Here is a 21,669-nt window from a genome sequence, read left to right as displayed (position 1 = left end):
CAAACAGGCAGATGTCCTGTACTTCGGCCAGGCCTGTCGGGACCGCTTTGAGGGCTGTCTTCTGCTGTGTTTGATTACATAGGTCCAGGCCACCCAGTTTTGAACCCCTCAACATAAGTAATCTGGCAGCATGATTCTGAATAAACCTAAAGTACCAGACAGCTGAGACAGTTAAACCCCAACAGTGTGGGTCCTCCATGGTGCATGGAACATGATTTCTACTCTATTCTGACGCTAGACCAACCTGCCAAAGAGGGGTCTGTCTGCTCCCTGTCTGGAACACCTCCCCAGCCTTTCTCCATAATCTGTGGCAGCAAAGATGCATCCACATTAAGTGAGTTCCTCCTAAAGACATGATCTGAGAGGGGCGTTGGGGTTGTACTCCAGTGTGCCTACTGCAGGAGAAAGTGTCATGAAATGTCCATCTCCCGTGTCTGCTAACCACTTCGATCTGAGGATTCACCCAAAACGCAGCATCCAATCCTCAGAGATTGGCATGATGCAACTGAAAACTCTAGTTGTGTGGAAAGACACTGGAATTAACAAAACCAAACTTTAAAAGCCCACAATATTAATAGTTGAAATAATTCTGCTTTTCTCTTTCTATATTTTATTTTCAAGAGATATACAACTTAAGAGTATAACATATAATTAATTAACTATAAAAACAATGCAGATTATTTTCAAATACTGGAGCATAAAAAATATAAAAGCAGTAACACTTAGAATATTGTCACCTCAGGATAACACATCCTGTATCCCTGATCTACCTCAATCATGAACATACACATGTGTACACATACACACACACACATGTGCATGTGCACACAAGCCTTAGAAACCAAGAAGGAGCCACACATGTCTGCTCTTATCTAACTATGGAGACCTTTATTCCTTCTCTTCTCTGAAAAAGGCTCAAATCCCCGGTAAAACACAGAAGGTAGATACTTCTCATTAAAAATATCAGCAACAGGTATAATTTATACGCATCACACACATTTATATGTAATCATTTTTAGGTCACTCTTTATTTCACCAAGAAAAATTGACTATTTTTTATTTTAACTTTTATTTAATGAATATAAATTTCCAAAGGAAAAATTGACTATTATGATATCACTTCCTACTAAAACTCAAGGAGGCTATCGTCTGGCAATGGATATCTGGGCTGCGTGCTTGGAAAATTCTCTGGATATTTGGTGACAAAGCACTGAGTGGAAACAGTGCAAAGAAAAGACCACATCTGATCCACAGAGGGCTCCACAAGTAACATCCTAAACACAGGAAAGAAAGTGCAAGAGGAGTGAGGCAGTGTTTTTACACCAGGCACCAAATGATCTGCCAGCTCCTCTTAGAAGAACCTCAGGGAACCTCAACCAGCGAGGTGCAGCTCCTGGAGCTGCAACTAGGAGGGGCACATGTCCGCGGCACATTTGCACGGGTGGAACACCGCTCACAACCTCAGATATGGGGAAGCAATGACGAGGAAACATAAAACTCGTGGTGCAACATATTTATATTAACTTTAATAAAATTCTAATAGGGAGTTACTAACAGTGACTATAGTTAAATAGGAAAAGGAGAAAACATAAGTGGGGCAATTAAACTGATACAACGCAGGCCTCAGCTTCACAGCAGGGAGGCCACTATCCCAGGCACCAGGCTCACAATGAGCTCAGATCTGCTCCTGAGGTTCCAAAACCAGGGCATCACGATGGCGTTCATGGCCTTGAGGCCACTGCAGGCCTCTTCGCTGAGGGCTCCAGCTGGCAGGAGAGGGCGTAGCTAACGGAGAGAGCACAGCCATGAGTCCACCAAGAGCCTCAGCTCAGGCCTCCCTCCCAGGGCCTGTCCAGGAGCTGCAGTCCTGGGGCCAGCAGTGCCCATGGGACAGGGCCTGCTGCCCACCAGGGGGCCTGGGCGATGCTCCCTGCAGCTGCACAGCAGGGAGAGCCCTCCCACCCCCACCCTAGGCTTCACCTAATTCCTGCCCATCACTCACCTCTCGTTCTCCGTGAGAAACTCCACAGACCGGAACCACACGACAAACTCCTCATCACGCTTAAAATAATACTTGCTCGCTGCCACCTGCAGTAGTTGGATTTCTTGCAGGACTGTAATTTCCTGGGGACGGAGGGACACACAGGACACTGTCAGGGCCTGGGCTGGGAACGCTGTGGGGACCTGGTAGGGGAGGGGCCGCGGGGTTCTGGGTGTTTCCTCTTAAGAGGCCTCCTCCACTCTACCCCATGCAGGCCCCACCCTGGCCTCCAAAGGGGGTGCAAACAGCCCCTCCCCAGGGGCTTCTCCTTGATTCCAGTCCTCTACCTGCACCCACCCTAGGGATGGGTCTCCCCCTCATGTGCACCCAGCCCTCCTAATAGAGCAAAGCTGCAGGGGTGATGCATGGGGGTCCCGACTGGGACCACCTGTGACCCCCATTCCCCTCCTGCCCTGAGTGAGGCCACAGCTGCTCACCTTATTCAGTTTCTGGAAGCTGATGTCAGCCTGCTGGAAGGCAGACAGAGTCCATCAGAACCGCCCCCAGCTGGGCCCAGCCCTGACCCTCCCCTCTCATGAGGTCCTCGAGCCAGGCTCTCCCATCCCTGAGCCTCAGGGACCCGGCCCTCCCCACCTGCCCCAGGATCACTCACATGCACAGAGTCCCCCATCGCAGTGTGCAGCATCACCAGGTCTGTCAGGTAGGTGCCAAGAAAGGGGACGACTCCCTGTGCCACAGGGGGTGGTGATGAGCACCTGCTCTCAGCTGCCACCTGAGCCCTGGCCCCAGAGACCCCTCCACCCCAGCTCCTGAATCATGGCTCATGTCTCCCACTGGGAGCCATCAGGACCTTGGCAGCCTCCCCCATTCTCCATCCTCCCAGCTAATCCCAGGACAGCAGGCACCCCTAGGACTCCTGCTGGGATGTCCAAGGGCACACAGGCCATGTGGCCCCCAGTGCCACCTCAGCCTCAAGTGCACTGAGAGCTCAGCTGCCCCAGGCCCTGGCTCTGGTCTCTCTGGTGGAGGCCACTGAGGCAGTGTGGGGACTGCAGGGAGGGCTGGAGGTGGAGGCCCTGCTCCTGTGGCTCGGGCCCTGGTGTGACGGAGGAGTCCCCTCGCCCGGGCACACACACCTTCTGTTGTTTCCGCAGCCTCATCTGTGCTCTCTGCGGATTCTTCTCCCGGGAAGCAAGCTTGAAGGCCCCCTTCTGCCAGGATCAAGGTCAGGGTCACAGGGCCTGCCCACACCTGGGCCCTCTGCTGGGGCCCTGCATGTCTGACCCCCTCCCCCAAGTGCACTCTGTGCTCCCACCCTCACTGGGGACACCTTGAGCAAGGGGCCTCCCTGGGTCTGCTCCTTGGCTGGCGAGGGTGCTGGGCACCCCCCCATAGCTGTCCTGACTCAGCATCCTATGCCTGCCCTCCTCCTCCTCACTGTCCCCTGGGAGGAAGGCCAGGCCCTGCACCACGCATCACCCTTCCTGGTGCCTCACCGACCCCCGTGAGCCCTGCACAACAGGCTCATCAGCCCCATCCTCTACTTGAGAAATCAGAGGCCATGGGCAGTGACCAGCCCAGGGCCACACAGGAGAGCCTGCCCTGCCCCCAGCTGACCGGCATCCCACTGCTTCACCCCAAGTCCAGCTGCACCCCTGGCCAGGAGTCCATCAGGGCTCTCTGTGTCCTGATCCCTGGCCAGGCACAGCCATAGAGGGAGAGGGCCAGGTGGTCTCAGGAGGCCTGGCTGACAGGTGCTGGCCACCCAGCCCCACTGGGTGCTCCCCACACCCCCAGCAGGGTTGACGATGAACCACAGCTTCTGCTGCACATCTCCCCTTCCACTCAGCGAGTGGCCCCCAGGGATCATCTCTAGTGACAGGCAGGGCCTGCACAGGATCTGGGTGGCCACACTTTGCTGCCTCGATCGGGTGGATGGCGTTAAGATGTGGTCAGGACAGAGCCAGCAGGCATGTGTGAGGAGGCCCCAGGAACTTCTCCTCATCCACCTGGAGATGATGTCATTGCCCTGCGCAGGGTGAGAATCCCAGCACCTCAGGTGATGGGCAGTGGGTCAGGGCAGGACGGGCATCACAGCCACAGGTGTCTGTCTCTCATGTGCCCACTGCACCTGATGCTCGGCAGCCGTCTACCATGGGCCCTGGGACACCCATGTTGTTCGGTTCCCCCCTCCCCAGTGCAGGCAGGCAGCCTTCCCCATGCAGGTCCTGGGCAGGCAGATCCCAGGCAAGGCCTGGCTCCCTGAGGAACCGAGGTCACCTGGTGGAAGGAGGGAAGCCCTTCCTGCCACTCTGCCACACAGCCCAGGTGGGGTCAGGGGCACAGAGCCTGTCCTGCCAGCCAATACCACCCCTGCACAAGGCCCTCACCCCACACCTCACCCTACCCCCCAAACACTTGCCCCACCTCCCAGCCCCCCTACCTTGGTGAGCCGATCCCTGGTCAAGCCATTGTCCTTCTCACACAGGTGCTCAAATTTTTTGCAGCATTTCCTGTGGAGATGGGAAACCAGGAGGAGCTACTCAGTGTGATGGGAGGGTGGTGAGTGCAGCTCCCTTTACTGGAGAGCAAGGAGGATGCACACGGCCCAGGTGAGTTTCCCACTGAGTTCCCTAAGCCCTGGTGCCCAGGGGACAGGCAGGGAGCTCAAGTGGTTCTCCTGGGCCCCTCCCCTCCACTGAGCAACACTGTTCTGCCTCAAGTTCACCTGCACAGGGAGCTCTGGTGCTGCCCAGGAGCAGGTGCAGGTGGGCAAGTTAAGAACCTGCGTTTGGGCCGGTGCTGTGGTGCAGAGGGTTAGGCTGATGGCTGTGATGCCAGCATCCCATGTGATCACAGGGGTGCCCAGATGGAGAAGGCCACTGGCTTGGGCCTGGCCCAGCCACTGTGGCCACTGGGGGAGTGAGCCAGCACTAGAAGGTTTCTCTGTCAATCCCTTTTTCTCCATAACTCTGACTTTTACACAATACATAAATCTTAAAAAGGAACCAGCGCCTGACACTAAGTAAATGTCTGTGAGACAGATATCCTGGCCTTGGACCGAGGGAGGCAGTTGCCCTCCCCAACTGGTCCATGTCTGGTCCCCAAGTCCCTGGCCACTGGCCCTTCTCAGCTTCATGGGGGTTAGTGCTGAGTCCTGGGGTCCCAGGCAACCCTGGAGCTCCTGGACAAGACAGGCACCCACCTGGAGACTTCTCCCCACGTCTCTTTCAGACGGTAAAGAGAGGTGGACCGCAGAGCAGACAGGATGGCGTGGACCGAGGAAAAGTTCCTGAGGGTCTGGCACTCCTGGAGAGCAGAGCGGATGAGGGAGAAGTCACCTGATCCCCCTGGGCTGACGTCCCCCTCCTGCATCAGATGCCCACGGAGCCACAGGAAGGCACGAGGGCACTGTGGCCACCCTCACAGTGAGAGGATTGGGTTCAACCCACACGGAGGTTCAGGTGGGAGGTGAGCATGCACCCCTGGGGGAAGTGAGTCAGGTCAGGCCCCTCCCTGCCAGGAAGGGCCCAGGGTCTGTGCAGGGTCTTCAGCCACAGGGTGTACTCCCGACGGCTGATAAAGCAAAGTGGCCATTCCCAGAGTGCAGTGAGTGAGGGCCCTGGCCACCCGCAGCTGACCTTGGCCACCTTGATCCAGTGCTCCACCACACGGGCTCTGTCCGTGGCCTTCATTTTGGGGTCCTTCAAACATGTGGTTACTACACAATTTGTCACGCAGTTGAACTGCTGGACGGTGGCACGGACAGTCGAGGCCAGGTGTTCCTTGCCTCTCTTGTTGCGCTCGGTCCAGACGGAGCCCAGGCAGTGGAAGGGCACGACCTTCTGGAACAGCTCCTGGGGAGGAGAGTGTCCCATGGGCACAGCCACCCCCACTCAGAGTGCACGGGTGCTGTGCATGGGGCTCACAGCGGTGGGAGCAGCAGCCCCCTGAGGGTGCCCAGAGCCCCACGGCCCAGAGCGCATTCTTGGAGAGAAGACACAGAGGTGTTTTCTCCCAGGCATCCTGGCCAACTCCCCATCCCTCAGCCCATCGCCATAAGCCCTGTGCTCCTTGTCCCCATCCCAGCGCACCTCCCTGTGGCAGCTACAACAAGGGGCTCTGTTTGCTTGTCTGCTCTGGGACCCCGTCCAACTCTGAAGCCTAATCAGTGCTGAGACAGGTAAGGCATTCTGGGCAGACCGGCAGGGATGGGGGGCCAGGCTGCACCTCAGTGAGTGCCCTCCACCACCACCGGGCCACACCGTGCCCAGCTTTCTGTCTGTTGCTCTGTGCACCTGGCATGAGTGTATCCCATCTCTGTTGTCCACAGGGGACAAGTGCGTTAGGACATGAGAAACAACCCCAGGTCACACTGGGGCTGAGACATGAAGCCTGGGCTGACTCTGGCCAGGGCTTGTGTGGGACGGCAGGTGCCACAGGGACGCCGTGGTCCTGGCCCTGCGCAGCAGAGCCGGCTGCTCACCGCATCCAGAAGCGTGAGCTGTTCTGCCATCGTCCTGGGGGAGAAGGCGGTGATGTCAACCATCTCCGACCCAGGCAGCTCCTCTGCAGTCCCAGCCCAGCCAGAGGAGGCCTGTGGAGCTGGCCCTGGTGCTGATTGTGTGCATGGGGGCAGGCCCCATGGGGAAGCTGGCCCTTGTTCTGGAGCAGGTCCTGGCTGAGCCAGTGGTGCTGCAGCTGGCTCCAGAGCCAGTGTGCGGAAGGGTGCTGGCCCTGCACGCAGAGCAGGAGCTGGAAGAAGAGAAAGGGTCGCCAACGTGAATCACCTTCCAGTGGCCTCTGCAAACCCCGAGAGGTCGTACTGCATGGAAGGGGATTCCAGCCCCAAACACCACCCCTGAGAGACCTGCAGACTGTGCTGCCCCTCACCGTCTGCTTTGGCCTCAGGGTGCTGGGTGTGTCCGGGCAGGGCATACAGAAAGTACACCTGGGTCCCCAGATCTCCTCCAGGAAGGCTGACATGCTTGCAGCCCACCTTCATCTTCAGCAGTGGAAGGCTGGTGCAGCCATGGAGCTCTGCCTCGTACAGGTCTCTGCAGCGTCCCAGGAAGGAAGCCATGTTGCTGGGGACGCAAGGGAGGGCAGCGGGGTCAGAGGCTGGCCTTGGCCATCACACTGCACTGCCTGGGCCCCTCTGTGACTCTGGGACCCTGGGCATGCCTCAGCCTATCCAGAGCATGACCCCACCCCCCAAGCCCTCCTGGGCTGCCCTGGCCATGGGAGACCTGGTCAACAGGGCTGGTGCACACCCCGTGGTGACAGCCTCCCAGTGACCTTTCCTGAGGGGAGGGCCTCCGGTTCTCAGCACGGAGGCTCCAGGCAGACTTGGGAGCAGGTTTCTCAGGATCTCTGCAGGTCTGGGCCTCCTGGGGTGGGGGCTGGGAGCATGGGTGGAGCTGGGAAGCACCTGTGCTGGGCATGGACCCCTGGCTGTTCTGTGCCCCAGCCTCCCCTCTCCTTTGCAGGTCTGGGATCCCATTCCCAGCTCTGTTCTCCTTTCCTTTGTGGGGAGTCCCTGGGCCTTGGTACTCTCAGAGGAGTCACAGGAAGTGGGAGATCCACACCCTGTCTGTCCCTCCCCAGCCACAGCCCACATTTCACTCCCACAGTTTGCAGGGACAGAAGGCCTCTGACTGGACCCACAGTCCTTGACGTCCTAGTGGGGCCTGGGCTCTGACGTCCTGGCAAGACCATGGAGGGACGCATGCTCTTCCCTCTGACCCTGTGCACAGGACCCAGGCAGGCCTTCAGCTGCGAGAGTCTGGGTCCTCCCAGGTCAAGAGGCCCTGGGAATGCTGTCTGCTTTGTTCACTGAGCTGTGACGCGTGTCTGCAAAGTGACTGCCCAGTGTTTAACATTCATGTGCTGTGTGATGAACCAAACTCGGACCCTTGCCAGAGAGCTCAGGGGCCTGGGCCTCACACCCAGTGCCCGGGCCCTACTGTGTCTGAATCAGGGCCTGGAGCTGGGAGGCCTCCTTTACAGATGGGAAGGCAGGGCTGCTCTCTGTGGGGTTTTCCAAACCTTGAGGGCCATGGGCTATTGAGTCCCGAGGGTGCAGAGACCAGAAGAAGAGGGATGAGCGCAGCACCAGAAGCCCTGGCCACAGAGCAGGCACCAGGCCTCTGCCATGTCTGCAGTCACATGGTCCCTGTCAACCCCTGAGGCTCACGCCCACACCACCCCACTTCTCAGAGGAGCACAGAGAGCCACGGGTAGGGGGCGGCAGAGGCCCCGTGTGTCTGGAGGGCACAGACACTCACCTATGGAATATCTGGTCCAGGAAATACGGAACAGTACTGAAGTCGTCATATGAGCACAGCAGAGTGGACAGGTAAGCAATGGTTCTTCCTGGGGAGGTCAGGACCAGGGACTCCTCCAGCTTTGCCCCGGTGCATGGCTGCAGGCTCCGCAGAGGGCAGACCTCAGCCAGGTGCAGTGTGGACACACCTCCAAACTAGGGGGGACCAGCAGGGACAGGAGTCAGGGACCCCCAACCACTGGAGTCTGGGCTGGGAGAAGACCCCCTCATAGAGGGCATCCAGCTGCACCAGGTGACCTCTCACATCCCTGGGGGGTGGGGAATGAAAGGCCCAGAGTGACTTTGTTGGCCACATAGAGAGCAGTGTGGGAGAGTGGAGAGGGCAGAGTATCCCCCCAGGGAGGCCAGCAGCTGGGAGCAGCAGTGCAGAGATGGCAGCTGGCGGTGTCCCGGCCACAGCCCTTCTGCACGGTGATCTGACCGTGGCTGCTCCAGGGGGACACCTCAGCCCCTCTCCCCAGCAAGTGCGGTCTGGGCCTCTGTCTCAGCAGGGCATTAGCTCCTGTGAGAGCGACGGTGACGCTCTGACTCTGCGTCCCTGAGTGTGGTTGCATGTGCCATGTGCTCCTGAGGAGGTGATGGACGTTAGGCCAGGCCATGGTGTGGGCCCCAGCTCTGCCATGCTGATAAGGAGAGGGGACAAGGACACAGAGAAGCACGGGAGAACACAAGAACATGGGAACGGAGATGGACATGTACAAGCAGGAGACACAGGGACATCCAGCCCCCAGCACTGTGTGCAAACTCCTGTGTGAGAGCCGCCCTCGTGTGGGCCCTGGGCTTGACTGCCCAGCAGACCAGGCTTCCAGGGGCGCTCTCTGAGGCCGTGACCTGCAACAGGGCAGCCAGGGACGAGCACTGGAATCCCAGCTGAGCCGCAGGACAAATGTCCTTTCTCATGGAACAGGATGGAGACGGGTGGGGGCTCCAGGGCTGAGACCAAGAGACACAGTGCCAACACATGATTGCAGTAGTCTCTCTCTCTCTCTCTCTATCTCTCTCTCTCTCTCTTGAGTGTAAGCCTCACCCCTGTGTGTGGGGTTTGGGTTCTCCGTCGTGGGTTGTGGGGAGGTCTGGAAGCACAGCGGAGCTGACCTCTGCCCGGGATTCCCGGGCTGGGTGGGAAAACAGTGCTGTCCCACACGTGGACGCTCTTGACTTCGTATCCAGGGAACCAGTAGTAACCTGTCCCCTGAAAATCCCACCAGGACCCGACATGGGGTTGCCATAAGCCAGCTGTCAGTGAGCAGCATAGGGGCGAGATCTCTTAGGAACGAGACTGGGGTCAGTCACTCAGGAGTGAAACACCAGAACGGGGCCCAGAGGTGCCAATATCCAGGCTCTGGTCCTCGGCCCAGCCTGCTCATCTTGAGTCCCCGCCTGTGTATCTCCCTAGGCCCCTCCCTCAGCCCAGCCCAGCACTGTCCACGGCTGTTGGCCTGACGCACCTGTCCGTTGCCTGAGAAGATGAGTTCCTCACGGGAATCATTGCTGATCTCCAGCGTGGAGCCCTGCAAACAGAGTGCCCGGAGCCAGGCCAGAAGGCGTCAGTGTCCCACAGGAGACACCCCGTGAGTATTTCCACTTCCCAGGTCACATACATAGGGACATCTGTGTATACCCCCAGCCAGGAGGACTCCAGGGGACACAGGAGAACTCAGGTGTAACCCCTGAGTACACAAAAGGGCCCCCAACACCCACTTTCCCATCTGCCATCCCTGGAATGGGTACAGATGACACCACAGCTGTCCTCCAATGCCTGAGTCCTGGTGCTGTGCAGGAAGGGCCCCTCCTCTGTTCCCTTCTTGGGAACGGGAGGACAGCCCACGCGGGGTCGCCAGAGACTCCGGCCCTGGACGGGACTTTCCAGGGCTGCTAAACCCTGTTACCTGTGGCTGCCTCCTCCCCCGTGGCCACAGGCGTCCATAGTGAGAGCTCAGCCAGCGTGTTACACGCTGGAAGAGACCTTCATTCTGGGCTTTGGCTCTGCGAGAGCCTCGCCTTGAAGGGCAGCAGCAAGGGAACATAGTTCTCCCTGCAACGTTTCCTATCAAGTGAGCTGGCAATGGCTACCACTAGAATGTGGGTGCCTGGTTACCAGAGTTCCATGGTCTGTTGTGGCCCGTCACCAAGGAAGTGAGGTCACTTCCTTCAGGTCCAGGACATGGACCCTTCCAGCAGGAAGAGTTCCCAAGGCCCTCTGGGCTGCTGACTGTTCCTCTCCTGCCCGATGCCATCCCCTTGACTGTGCACAATTATGCAAACACAGCCCCATCCCTCAGTGCCTGGGAGATCTGGATGGGGTCAGGATCCCAGGTTGAAGGGCACTCAGTTGGAGTCTAAACCTCCTTTTCCTATCATTTCCCAAAGACAGTAGCCTGCTTCTTAGGAAGGCCCCTAAAATCCAAGCTAAGGTCAGTGAGGAAAGCCAAGGGCAGTGTCTACAACAGACTCGAAGCTCCATCCCTGAGTGGGGGGGGAGGCCATTGGCCAAGGAGATTTAGAGGATGGCCTGAAGCATGTTTCCTGGTCTGCAGTGTGAGTGTCTCTGGTTTGGACATCGGGCATTTCAGAGAACTCCACGAGGAGACCTGAGACAGCGCACGTGAAAGACATCCTCCAAAACTTATGGCAAATCAGCCGTCATCTGCATGTGAGGCCTCCGAACCAGGCCACCTCACAGACAGATAATACAAGCTCAGCATCAGCAACCAGGGCCAGAGTGGAGGAACAAGTCTACTGTTGTTTTCCACTGAAACACAAAGGCCCCCCACAGGTGCCTCCATTTTCACCACGATGCCAACAGGAAGACACTTCCACTTGAAAGCAGGTCTAGTCTCATTCAGCTTGGCCTGATTATTTACATGAGTGCAGAGAGAATAGAGATTGATCATATACACTCTTTAAAAGTCTCATTTCTTGACCTTTTAGTAAAGAATCACAAAATAAGTGAGTTAAATCTACTCCATGCTAATGAGTCATAGCAAGGACTTGGCTCAGAGTTTGCAATTCCCACAGTTTCAGGTGAAATACTTCCTTCTCCAGGTCCCTAAAACATTTGGAAATTTTGTATTCCTTCCTCATTCACCCTGAAGTCTGGAGAATCATAGAAGTCATGGACCAGGCCAGGGGTTACTTTTGTCCAAGGGGTTTTCTCTGCTTCATAGGCTAAACTCTTTTCCCTAGACCAACTTCATCATGCTGGGTTCCATGCCCCGTCTCTAATACGATATTCTAGTCAAAGTCTTGGTAACAAAACTAATGTTTTCATTCTCACCCACAGCAGCCCTGCTATTGTACTCAGGACTAGGTACCCTCATTACAGGAGGAAGGCTCCCTCCACTGTGTATCACTGCTGTGCAAGTAACTGCTTGTCTGAGAACCACTGGGGACGTCTCCACCCAGGGCCAGAAGGGAAAACAGCATCGCCATGTTGGGACTGCTGTAACTGCCACCACAGGCACACTTTTGTCTGACAAGTCAGTGCTTCCAAAGTGACAATACCTGAACCACCCATGACACTGAATGAGTCCCACCTCAAGGGACACTGAGAAACTTCTACCCAGGAGGAAGTGAGAAGTTTGGGCATTTGGCTTCGCTTATCACTGGTGTTAAGGAGAAACAGTTGAATTCCACTATGTTGAAACAACTATTTAGAAACTGATTAAAATTTCTTCAGCTTTTCTTGTGGATAAATTAATATGATAGGCTGGAAGAAAGATTGTGGCTGACTAAGGTGCCCCAGCAAACACCTCCACGAGGACTACAGTTTGAACAGCTATCCACAGAGCAAGTTGCCGTCACACAACTATGGAAGCTAGGATAGGGACCACACAGTGCCTGGTTTAGTAGAATAGTTGGGAAAGTTGCATTGAAGAAAGCAGGAAGAAAGAGGTGCCATGTTACCCCTGCCCTGGCCCCAAGTAGTACAGTATGGACAGTCAGCTCTTGGTTGGGGGAGGGAGAGAGGAGACAGAATCCCTGTGTCAGGCCCACCGTCACCATCACCAACTTCAGACTCGGGTGGAGTCCAGCAGCCCACACCTGCAGACTGAGTGTTTGGACCTCCACAGCCAGGCCAACTCCACCACCCTTTCCCCAACCGCCAGCTGGAACTGCAGCAAGACCCTGGTTGTTGCAGAGTAGGGCAGGATCACTTCTCAGCCTTTTGGCTAAGATCAGGTGCACAGTAGGGCAGCAGAGGGAGTGCAGGACCCTGCAGTAGAGCTCAGAGCTAGAGCCCACCCCCCTGAGACCAGTACCAGGTATAGGTAAAGGCATCTACACACAGGCCAGTCCTCATTGACTAAGCCTCTGACTTGCCAGGCCTTGTGTGGAGGCCTACACTCCAGGGGGAGGGACTCCTTACAGCATGTTGTCATCACCAGTCTTTGGAGGCCTGGCAAGTACCCCAAGGGCCCATCCACTGTGGGACCCAGGTGTAGCCCAGCTGGGTGCCAGTCTGGATAGTGAAGCAGAAGCCTTTATCAACCTCTTACAGTCTTTCATAAATAGCACAACTTGCATCGGCTGGCAAAGCCCAACACGGAAGGTTCTAATGGCTCCCATCTCTGCGCAAGTGCTTGTGTATGGAGTCTCGGGACTTGCCCCAGTATGAGGCAGGTAGGGTAAGGTAGGGTAGACCTGTATCAGCATGTGTCACTGTTGGCTTCACCTGGGCCCGCTGGGTATCCTCAAGACTGCACAGAGCCCCAGATGTGGCCTCCTACCTCCCCTCCTACAGCCTGCAGCCATCAGCAAGGAACCACAGGACTGTGTTGTTATTCAGGCCAGGAAAACCCAGTGTGAGCAGATCCTAATGGCCCCTGTGCCCAGGCCAGTGCCAGAAGACAGAGTCTCTAGAGCAGTTTCAGTGCCAAGTGGAGCACCGAGGCTCCTGCTGACCACTCTGATACCTCATGCAGCATCACTAGTGGGGTAGGAGCAGCATCAGGCCATGAGTCCACCTCAGCAGCACAAAGACCACAGCAGAGAGGGTGGCTTTAGGTCCTAGCCTGGCTTCCCTAGTTTCAGTGGGCTCTGGGCTCAGGACAGAGATCCTACATGGGGAGTAAATGCGCAGTGACTCCTGTTTTTGACTTAACAATTGACACTCTTGTGTATGGTGTCAGTGATCACCCTAGGCTCTTGTCATGGGTTACCAAGGCTATGGAAGCCTTTTGAGTTTGCCAACTCTGATCAAAAATTTTTAAATACAAATGTCCATTAAAAACTTTTTAACATTGCTGATGGAATTAAACCATGTGATTTTTCTCACAGGGAATGGAGCAGAGCTCCTCACACCAGAAAATAGGATTGTGGATGCTCCTGGAGTTTTGCCTATTGGTCCTCCATGTAGTTGTTTATCATCTTGGCACTTATGTCTTCTGTTCAGAGATCAAATGTTTCCCCACAACTCTCTGAAAAGCCCCTACCACATCCTTGTTCCTTAGGCTATAGATAAGTGGGTTTAGCATGGGTGTGAGTACAGTGCAGAATACAGATACAGCCTGCTCCTGCTCAGGGGTGTGGGATGAACCTGGTGTCATAGACATGAAAACACATGGTCCTAAGTAAAGACTCACCACTAGAAGATTGGAGGAGCACGTAGCCAAGGCCTTGTTCCTACCTTGGGGGGATTTCATACGAAGGACACTGAGGAAGACGAGGGTGTAAGAAGACATAATGAGTCCAAAGGGGATAACTAGAAATGCAATGCCCATCACAAAGACCACCATTTCATAGGTGGAAGTGTCTGCGCATGAGATCTTCATGATCCCTGGCATCTCACAGTAGAAATGGTGGATCTCTCTGGAGCCACACATTGGCAGACTCATGGTGTAAGAAGTATGAGCTGTGAAAGCTAGAATTCCCCCTATCCAGGACACCACAGCCATTTGTAAACAGACTGCATGGTTCATAAATACTGCATATCTCAGGGGGTTACAGACAGCTGCATAACGGTCATAGGCCATGAAAGTCAACAAGATGCACTCAGCACCCCCAAGAGCAAAGAAGAAAAATAACTGGGTTCCACAAGCAAGACGTGTGATGTTCTTCCTTCCAGAGAAAAAGTTTATTGCCATCTTTGGAACAGTGGTGCTAATGAGGGCCTGGTCTACAACAGAAAGCTGGCTGAGGAGAAAGTACATTGGGGTATGGAGCTTCAGGTCCATCCATATCAGGAGGAGCAGGATGAGGTTCCCAGCGAATGAAGCCAGGTAAACCAAGATGATAATGTGGATGAGGACACTGACATATTTCATTTGGGGGAAGAGTCCCAAGAGAATAAAAATCTGCCATTAATGTCTCATTTCCGTTCTCCATTGCCTTGACTTGTCTGATTGAGCTAACAAAAAGAAGATGAGAGAAAAGTCAAGTGGAATTGTATAAAAATTTTCCAAATATTTCTATCAGTCAGCTGTCACTAAATTAATCTGATGTAACAACAACCCCTTGAATCTGAGTGACTTTTGAAAATAGACACTAATTTTATTGCTCCACATCTGCAGGTCAAATGGAACATTTTATTTTAGGCTGCAAGACAAGTACATGTGTAATTCAGACATCTTTCACTCTGGGATCAGTAGGTATCTGGGGCTTGTTCTTTACTTTTTTTAAAGATTTATTTATTTATTTGAAAGAGTTACACAGAGATAGGAGAGGCAGAGATAGAGGTTCTCCATCCGTTGGTTCACTCCCCAACTGGCTGCAATGGCTGGAGCTGTGTAGATCCAAAGCCAGGGTCTCCCACATGGGTGCAGGGGCACAAGGATTTAGGCCATCTTCCACTGCTTTCCCAGGCCACAGCAGAGAGCTGGATTGGAAGAGAAGCAGCCGGGATTAGAACCAGCACCCATGTGGGATGCTGACGCTTCAGGCCAAGGCGTTAACCTGCTGCACCACAGAGCTGGTCCCTGTTCTTTACTTTTAAAGAAATTATTAATATGTATTTGAGAGGGAGGGAGGAAGGGAGAGAGATAGAGACTGAGAGACAGAGACAGAGAGAGAAAGTCATTTGCTGATTCACTTCCCAAATGCCTGCAATGGCCAGGGCTGGTACCAGGCTGGAGTCAGGAGCTATGAACTCAATCCATGTCTCCCACATGCATGGCAGGGACCAACTACATGGGCCATCAGCACTGCCTCCCATGGTCTGCACTCGCCCGAAGGTAGAATCAAAGGAGCTGGAACTAGGAATTGAATCCAGTTACTCAATATGAGACTCGAGAGCTTTAACAAGCATCTTAATCACTAGGCCAAAAGCCCACCTCTGGGACTTGCTATCCTTAGGGAGGCCAGAAGAAACACAAAAAGGAGCAAGTAGAGTCATGTGATTCCTGTGACTATCTGAGCTCAGCATGACCTGTCACTGTCATCCACATTCCAACACGGTAGGGAAGTAAACTCTATTCACAGTGAAGCATGAGACTGGGCAAATAAGGAGGGATTGAAGACAGCCAACAGGATCCTATTCACCAATCTTCTCAACGCTTATATATTTCATTCTGAATTTTCAGATATTTCATGGTTTAAATCATCAGTCCTCTACTTAATATGGTCTGTTAAGCCCCAACAATGGAGATTCATGGGTTTCTTGTGACTACAAATAAAACTACAGCCAATTGTTTGAGATCACAAGCAGCCGTTGGATATGCCCCTGGCTAGAACTGCACTAGATAAATTCATGAATTCTTTTCACATATGGACTTTTCCCTATGGGCTGATTTAAGTCTACGCATGCAGGAACCATAGATGAATGTGCAATAAAGTACAATAAAATAAATCCATGATCCCTGTCCTATGATGGAAACTCGAGAGCATGACACATCAGCCCATGATTTTACTGAGTAGCCAATGTTGTGCATTTCTTTGGAAATAGTCATAAAAAATGATAAATCATATGAGAAAAAATCATGAACAACCACTGAATCAGTTTCTATGAACTGCAAATGAGAAATTAGACTGTGCCTGTATTCCAGTTGGAGAATATCTATTGCCCCCAGCCTCCAAAATCACAGAAATAGAAATAAAAGTCTCCTGTGCCAAGCAATTTTGAGCAACAGGGACAGAAATAAGCCTGGCTTATCATTCTCATGATGACCACATCACTAATTATTTAGATGAGAGGAGGCCTTAAGAAAACACATAAACCCATAACAAACCTGGAGGGTCATGAAACACACCTGAGGGACAGAGAAGCCTTGCTCATGTCTTCCATCTGGGAGAATGGCACTTGTAAGTTCCATTATCACTTAGACTGTGAGTGGTTTCTCTCTGAGAAACCTGGGACATTGGAAGCTTCAGCTCATTTGCACCAGTGTCATTTCAGGGATATTTTCTTCCAGATAAGGGTGAATAATGCTCCACAGTAATCACTTCAGCTACAGTGCCTTTCCAGATATTGTTAATTTCAGTGAGAAAATGGATAATCTCCAACAGCAGGCACTCAACTAAGCTGCTAAGGGCCAGATACGACAGTGCTCCTATGCTCATACGTTACATCTATCCAGCTCATCTTAATGTGTACCCTGACTCCGTGTGAAGATGCCCTGCATGCTTCCTTTCCCTCACTCTCCCACTGCTCCTCCAGCCTCACAACTTTTGGTTTTCTTTATTCTGCCAATCCATAAAAACACATGAGTTTGGAACTCATGAGCCACATTATAGTGGAATATCCAGAAGAAAAAATAAAACATCTAGTGGATGCATCTGGGTACTATGAACCCTTGGGTCATCAGAACGGCATGAATGAGCACCAAGATTTTCCCACAGTCCTGTGTGTGATCATGGGGCTCCCTAGAGCTGATCTGAGGGGAGATGCAGCGTTTCACTGCTGACCCCCTTCTCAACCACAGAGCCATGGAATAGGGGGTGCTGGGGGCTGGTCTCGGTGTCCTCCCTGGTGTCTACTCAGCGCCTGCAGGACGCCTCCCCAGCACAGCCTCAAGCTCTCTGCTCCTTGGCTTCAGGACCCACAGGAGGCCGTCATCGCCCTAGAGAGGGAATGGAGGGGTAACTCCCTCAAGGATTGCATCTGTTTTCAGATGTTGATGGGGGAAGGCCATAGACATCCTTTATGGAGGATGCTTTCAAAATTGCAAAGGAAACTAATTTTGGTCTTAAAAACTCACCGGTTTTAGAATCACAGATTTTTTTGGTGGAAGAGCATTTGCAGTGACTAAATGAGGTACTGGACTCAGTATCAACACAGTCTGTGCCTGGACTCTCACACAGCCTCACTGCCCCTGTAATAGGTACCCATGACCATCTATCTCTTTTCCCATCCCTTGCTTGGGAGAAATTTCATTGTCTTATTCTTGTGTTTAATCTCAGCACTAAGACTGAGTGTCCAGCACCCAAGACTATGCAGCACAGAAAGGGAAACAGAAAGGGGTGGGCAAGAGGGAGTGAAGGAGCAACAAGGAGCCCCCCACCCCTGGGACCCAGGTCCTGCAGGGAATCCCAAGGGTGCCATCTCATTTGCTCACTAGGGTACGTGATAAGTGAGGTGCTACATTTGCCTTTGTACTCATCAAACCTAGAGGGTAAACTGTGGGGTAAGAATATCCCTGGTTCTCTCAGAGCATCCCCATTGGGGGCCTCCCAGCTTGGTGGGTGACCTGGTGAGCCTGCCCAGGGTGGACACCTGACCAGGTCTGCTTCATCTTCCCAGGAGACTGATCTCCATCAGACTTGGATAGTATAGCTTCAGTTCTTCCAGTTCTCTTTAACCAGATGATTCCAGCATTACACCATTTTTCACTAAAACGTAAACATCAGAGAATAACTAATTTGTACATTTAAGGTATATTTTGGGGGACTGGTGTAGTAGCACAGAAGGTTAAGACGTCACTTACAATGCCGGCATCCCATATCAAAGAGCTGATTCAAGTCCTGGCTGTTCCACTTCGAATTCGGTTTCCTGCTAATGTGCCTGGGAAGGCAGCTGAAGACGGCCTAAGTACTTGGGCTCCTGCTACCCATGTGGGACACCCAGATAGAGTTCCAGGTTTTTGGCTTCAGTCTGGCAGAGCCTCAACTGTTGTGGCCATTTAGGGAATGAACTAGCAGATGGAAGATCTCTCCACCTCTCTGTCACTCTGCCTTTGAAATAAATAAATCTTTTCTAAAAGATATATTTCTGGCCAGCGCTGCGGCTCACTAGGCTGATCCTCCACCTTGTGGCGCCGGCACACCGGGTTCTAGTCCCAGTCAGGGTGCCGGATTCTGTCCTGGTTGCCCCCTTCCAGGCCAGTTCTCTGCTGTGGCCAGGGAGTGCAGTGGAGGATGGCCCAAGTCCTTGGGCCCTGCACCCCATGGGAGACCAGGATAAGTACCTGGCTCCTGCCATCACATCAGCGCAATGCGCCGGCCGCAGCGGCCATTGGAGGGTGAACCAACAGCAAAGGAAGACCTTTCTCTCTGTCTCTCTCTCTCACTGTCCACTCTGCCTGTCAAAAAAAAAAGATATATTTCTGAACAAAAAATCTGTAAGATAGGTCATACTTGAAACAGCAATGGGTAACACATACATGCTAAGTAGAGGTCACAGTTTTAAGTACCTTGCACTTAGTAATTACCCTCATGGGCAGTTTGCTATGTCATATTTTACAGATAAGGGACCCCAGCAGAGAGGTTTGCTCACTTATCCAAGATGAAATGGGTAAAAAGTACAGAACCTGGATTTGAACCTAGACAGGCTGATTCAGAGTCTGTGTGCCATCTCTTACCTGTGGGTGATGACTGAGCATCTTATCCCCTCCCATCCAGACTTCTCCTCTGCCCTCCAGCTCCCACACCCCTTCACACACACAAACCTACTGACACCCACACTCAGAATCCTGCTCCCATCTCTCACCTTGATGAGAACCAAGTCAGGAACCAAGCATCTCAGATGGTGGGCAGGTGGAGAACAGTGTCACCCGGTGGCCTGTCCTCTGTCAACACCAGTGCCTGTCTCCCAGTCCAAGCCTTACCCAGGTAACTCTTCTCTGCCCTGCTTCCATGCAGAGCCAGCAATCCCTTCTGGCTCTCAGTGTCTGGGATCCCCCACGTGTAGGTTTCAGGTCCTGTGGAAATGAAAGTCTCATAAATTGCTGAAGGATTCTAATTTACACACTTTGAAAGAACTGACCTGGAAGTGAGCTTCCCTTCACTCCTGGCAAGAACCAGATGACTGATCCCAACTAAACCTCAAGTTTATGAAGCTGTTCCAGCCGGTCACTATCAACCTTGGAAACTGACCTCCCCAAAGGGAATCAGGCACATTCTTCACAGAAAATCACCCCAGACGATTCAGTTAATATTTACAAAGAAAACACTGTGGGACTGATGCATCCCTTGCAGGGGGGCTATGGCAATGCAGGAAATGAGAAACAAATGTGAGCTTGTGCATCAGTAAAGGAACTGCCTGATGAAATGAAACTCCGGCTGTTATGTAATCACTTCTGGTGGCTCCAATCACCTTTGCCCATTAGGAATTCTACCCCCAGGCATTAATTAACTTTTCTCTGAGAGTTGCTTGAATTTCTTCCAGATTCAGGAGGAACTGCCTAACCAAGTGGGAGGGACTTGGAGAGTACAGATCAGATATGTGGGTGCTGCATCCAAGGCCACAGAGGTCAGGAATGCTCAGGCAGGGCACAGGGTGCTTCTGAGCTGTGAGACCCTGGCACAGCCTCTGATGTCTCCCTTTAAGGAGAGACACAAGGCCCCTATCCACGCACTCCACTGATGTCTTCCCAGAGAAAACATACGGACATAGAGTGTGCAGTAGGGAAGTGAGAGAGCCAGTGTAGGTGCCCACAGCAGGTGAGACTTGCAGTGTTGTGAGGTCTCCTTGCCCGGCCTCTCTCACCACTAGGGTGGTGGACTCCAGGACAGCAGCTGAGTCCTCAGAGGCAGAGGGAACCTCACTCCCAGGAACTGTGTTTGTGTTCTTTGATCTGTCTGGAGACTCCCTGAGGACCCAGTCCTGGAACTCACTCAGCAAGGGCAGCTTTGGTGGAGGGCTTTTGTCAACAACATTCAAAGGCAAATGCACCACCTGCTGTCATCAGAAACAAGGACCTGTCAGCTGGGGCAAACAACAGACAGGGCAGGCTGAGGGAGGGAGAGGCTTTCAGGAATAAGGATGTGAAACTCTCCATGGCACCCTGAGAAATCAGGCAGAAGTGTTCATATTTTTTAAAAATTTATTTATTTATTTGAAAGGCAGAGTTACAGAGAGACAGAGGCAGAGAAAGAGGGAAGGGGTCTCCCATCTGCTGATTCACTCCCCAGATGGCTGCAATGGCCAGAGCTGCCCCAATCCAAAGCCAGGAGCCAGGAGCTTCTTCCAGGTCTCCCACATGGGTGCAGGGGCCCAGGACTTGGGTCATCTTCCACTGCTTTCCCAGGCCACAGCAGAGAGCTGGATTGGAAGTGGAGCAGGTGGGACTTGAACTGGCGCCCATTTGGGATGTCTGCACTGTAGGAGGCAGCTTTACTCATTACTCCGCAGTGCCGCCCCCTGTGTTCATATTATTAAAATGTCTAAACTACCTAAAATGATTTACAAATTCAGTGAAATTTCTTCAAAATAAAACTCCAATACCATTTTTCATAGAAATAGGAAAAACAACCCTAAAAAATCATGTGGAATCACAAAATATCCCACCCAAACAGTCTAGGCAATCATGGGCAAAACTGGAGGCATCACATTAGCTGATTTCAACCCATATTAAAAAGCCATTGTAGGTCGGCGCCGCGGCTCATTAGGCTAATCCTCCACCTTGCGGCGCCGGCACACCGGGTTCTAGTCCCGGTCAGGGCACTGGATTCTGTCCCGGTTGTCCCTCTTCCAGGCCAGCTCTCTGCTGTGGCCAGGGAGTGCAGTGGAGGATGGCCCAAGTCCTTGGGCCCTGCACCCCATGGGAGACCAGGATAAGTACCTGGTTCCTGCCATCGGATCAGCGCGGTGCGCCGGCGGCAGTGCACTGGCCATGTCAGCCATTGGAGGGTGAACCAACAGCAAAGGAAGACCTTTCTCTCTGTCTCTCTCTCTCACTGTCCACTCTGCCTGTCAAAAAAAAATAAAAAATAAAAAAATTTAAAAAAGCCATTGTAATTAAAACAGACTCATCAACCAATGGAAGAGAATAAGGACCCAGAAATAAATCTACACACGTATGAATCATTGTCCACAAAGATGGCAAGAACACATACTGTGGAAATGACAATCTCTTCAGTGAATTGTTTGGAGAAAACTGAATATGCAAATGTAGAAAAATTGCTAACTATATATAACACTTATCATATACATTTATATATATGCATA

The 21,669-nt window shown here is 52.9% G+C and overlaps 2 protein-coding genes across 5 annotated transcripts; both read right to left on the bottom strand.

Moving 5' to 3' along the window:
• Nucleotides 1-1,507: 1,507 nt before the first annotated feature.
• LOC103346586 (ral-GDS-related protein) lies at nt 1,508-10,445 on the bottom strand. 2 transcript variants are annotated; one of them, XM_051827909.2, is made up of 13 exons: nt 10,238-10,445; nt 9,797-9,859; nt 8,290-8,483; nt 6,896-7,089; nt 6,489-6,757; nt 5,644-5,859; nt 5,208-5,311; nt 4,446-4,515; nt 3,139-3,213; nt 2,655-2,729; nt 2,479-2,511; nt 2,003-2,124; nt 1,508-1,785 (listed from the first exon to the last, which is right to left on the bottom strand). In XM_051827909.2, the coding sequence occupies exons 1-13, from the start codon at nt 10,373-10,375 to the stop codon at nt 1,722-1,724; spliced, it is 1,617 nt and encodes a 538-aa protein (XP_051683869.2). In that variant the 5' UTR covers nt 10,376-10,445; the 3' UTR covers nt 1,508-1,721. The 2 variants fall into 2 exon arrangements, with proteins under 2 accessions (XP_051683869.2, XP_051683868.2); XM_051827908.2 differs by having other exon boundaries at nt 2,479-2,508.
• A 3,279-nt stretch (nt 10,446-13,724) lies between these two features.
• Nucleotides 13,725-19,704, bottom strand: LOC100341913 (olfactory receptor 2M2-like). Of its 3 annotated transcripts, none has more exons than XM_070075709.1 (3): nt 19,596-19,704; nt 19,210-19,420; nt 13,725-14,697 (listed from the first exon to the last, which is right to left on the bottom strand). In XM_070075709.1, the coding sequence occupies exon 3, from the start codon at nt 14,612-14,614 to the stop codon at nt 13,727-13,729; it is 888 nt and encodes a 295-aa protein (XP_069931810.1). In that variant the 5' UTR covers nt 14,615-14,697; nt 19,210-19,420; nt 19,596-19,704; the 3' UTR covers nt 13,725-13,726. The 3 variants fall into 3 exon arrangements, 2 of the variants coding, with proteins under 2 accessions (XP_069931810.1, XP_069931811.1); XM_070075710.1 differs by lacking the exon at nt 19,596-19,704 and adding an exon at nt 19,486-19,565; XR_011389385.1 differs by lacking the exons at nt 13,725-14,697; nt 19,596-19,704 and adding an exon at nt 14,730-15,165 and having other exon boundaries at nt 19,210-19,584.
• Nucleotides 19,705-21,669: the final 1,965 nt, after the last annotated feature.

The sequence above is a fragment of the Oryctolagus cuniculus genome, chromosome 6 (assembly GCF_964237555.1).
Source record: "Oryctolagus cuniculus chromosome 6, mOryCun1.1, whole genome shotgun sequence".
Lineage (NCBI taxonomy): Eukaryota > Metazoa > Chordata > Mammalia > Lagomorpha > Leporidae > Oryctolagus > Oryctolagus cuniculus.
This window is presented reverse-complemented; position numbering and strand designations above follow the sequence as displayed.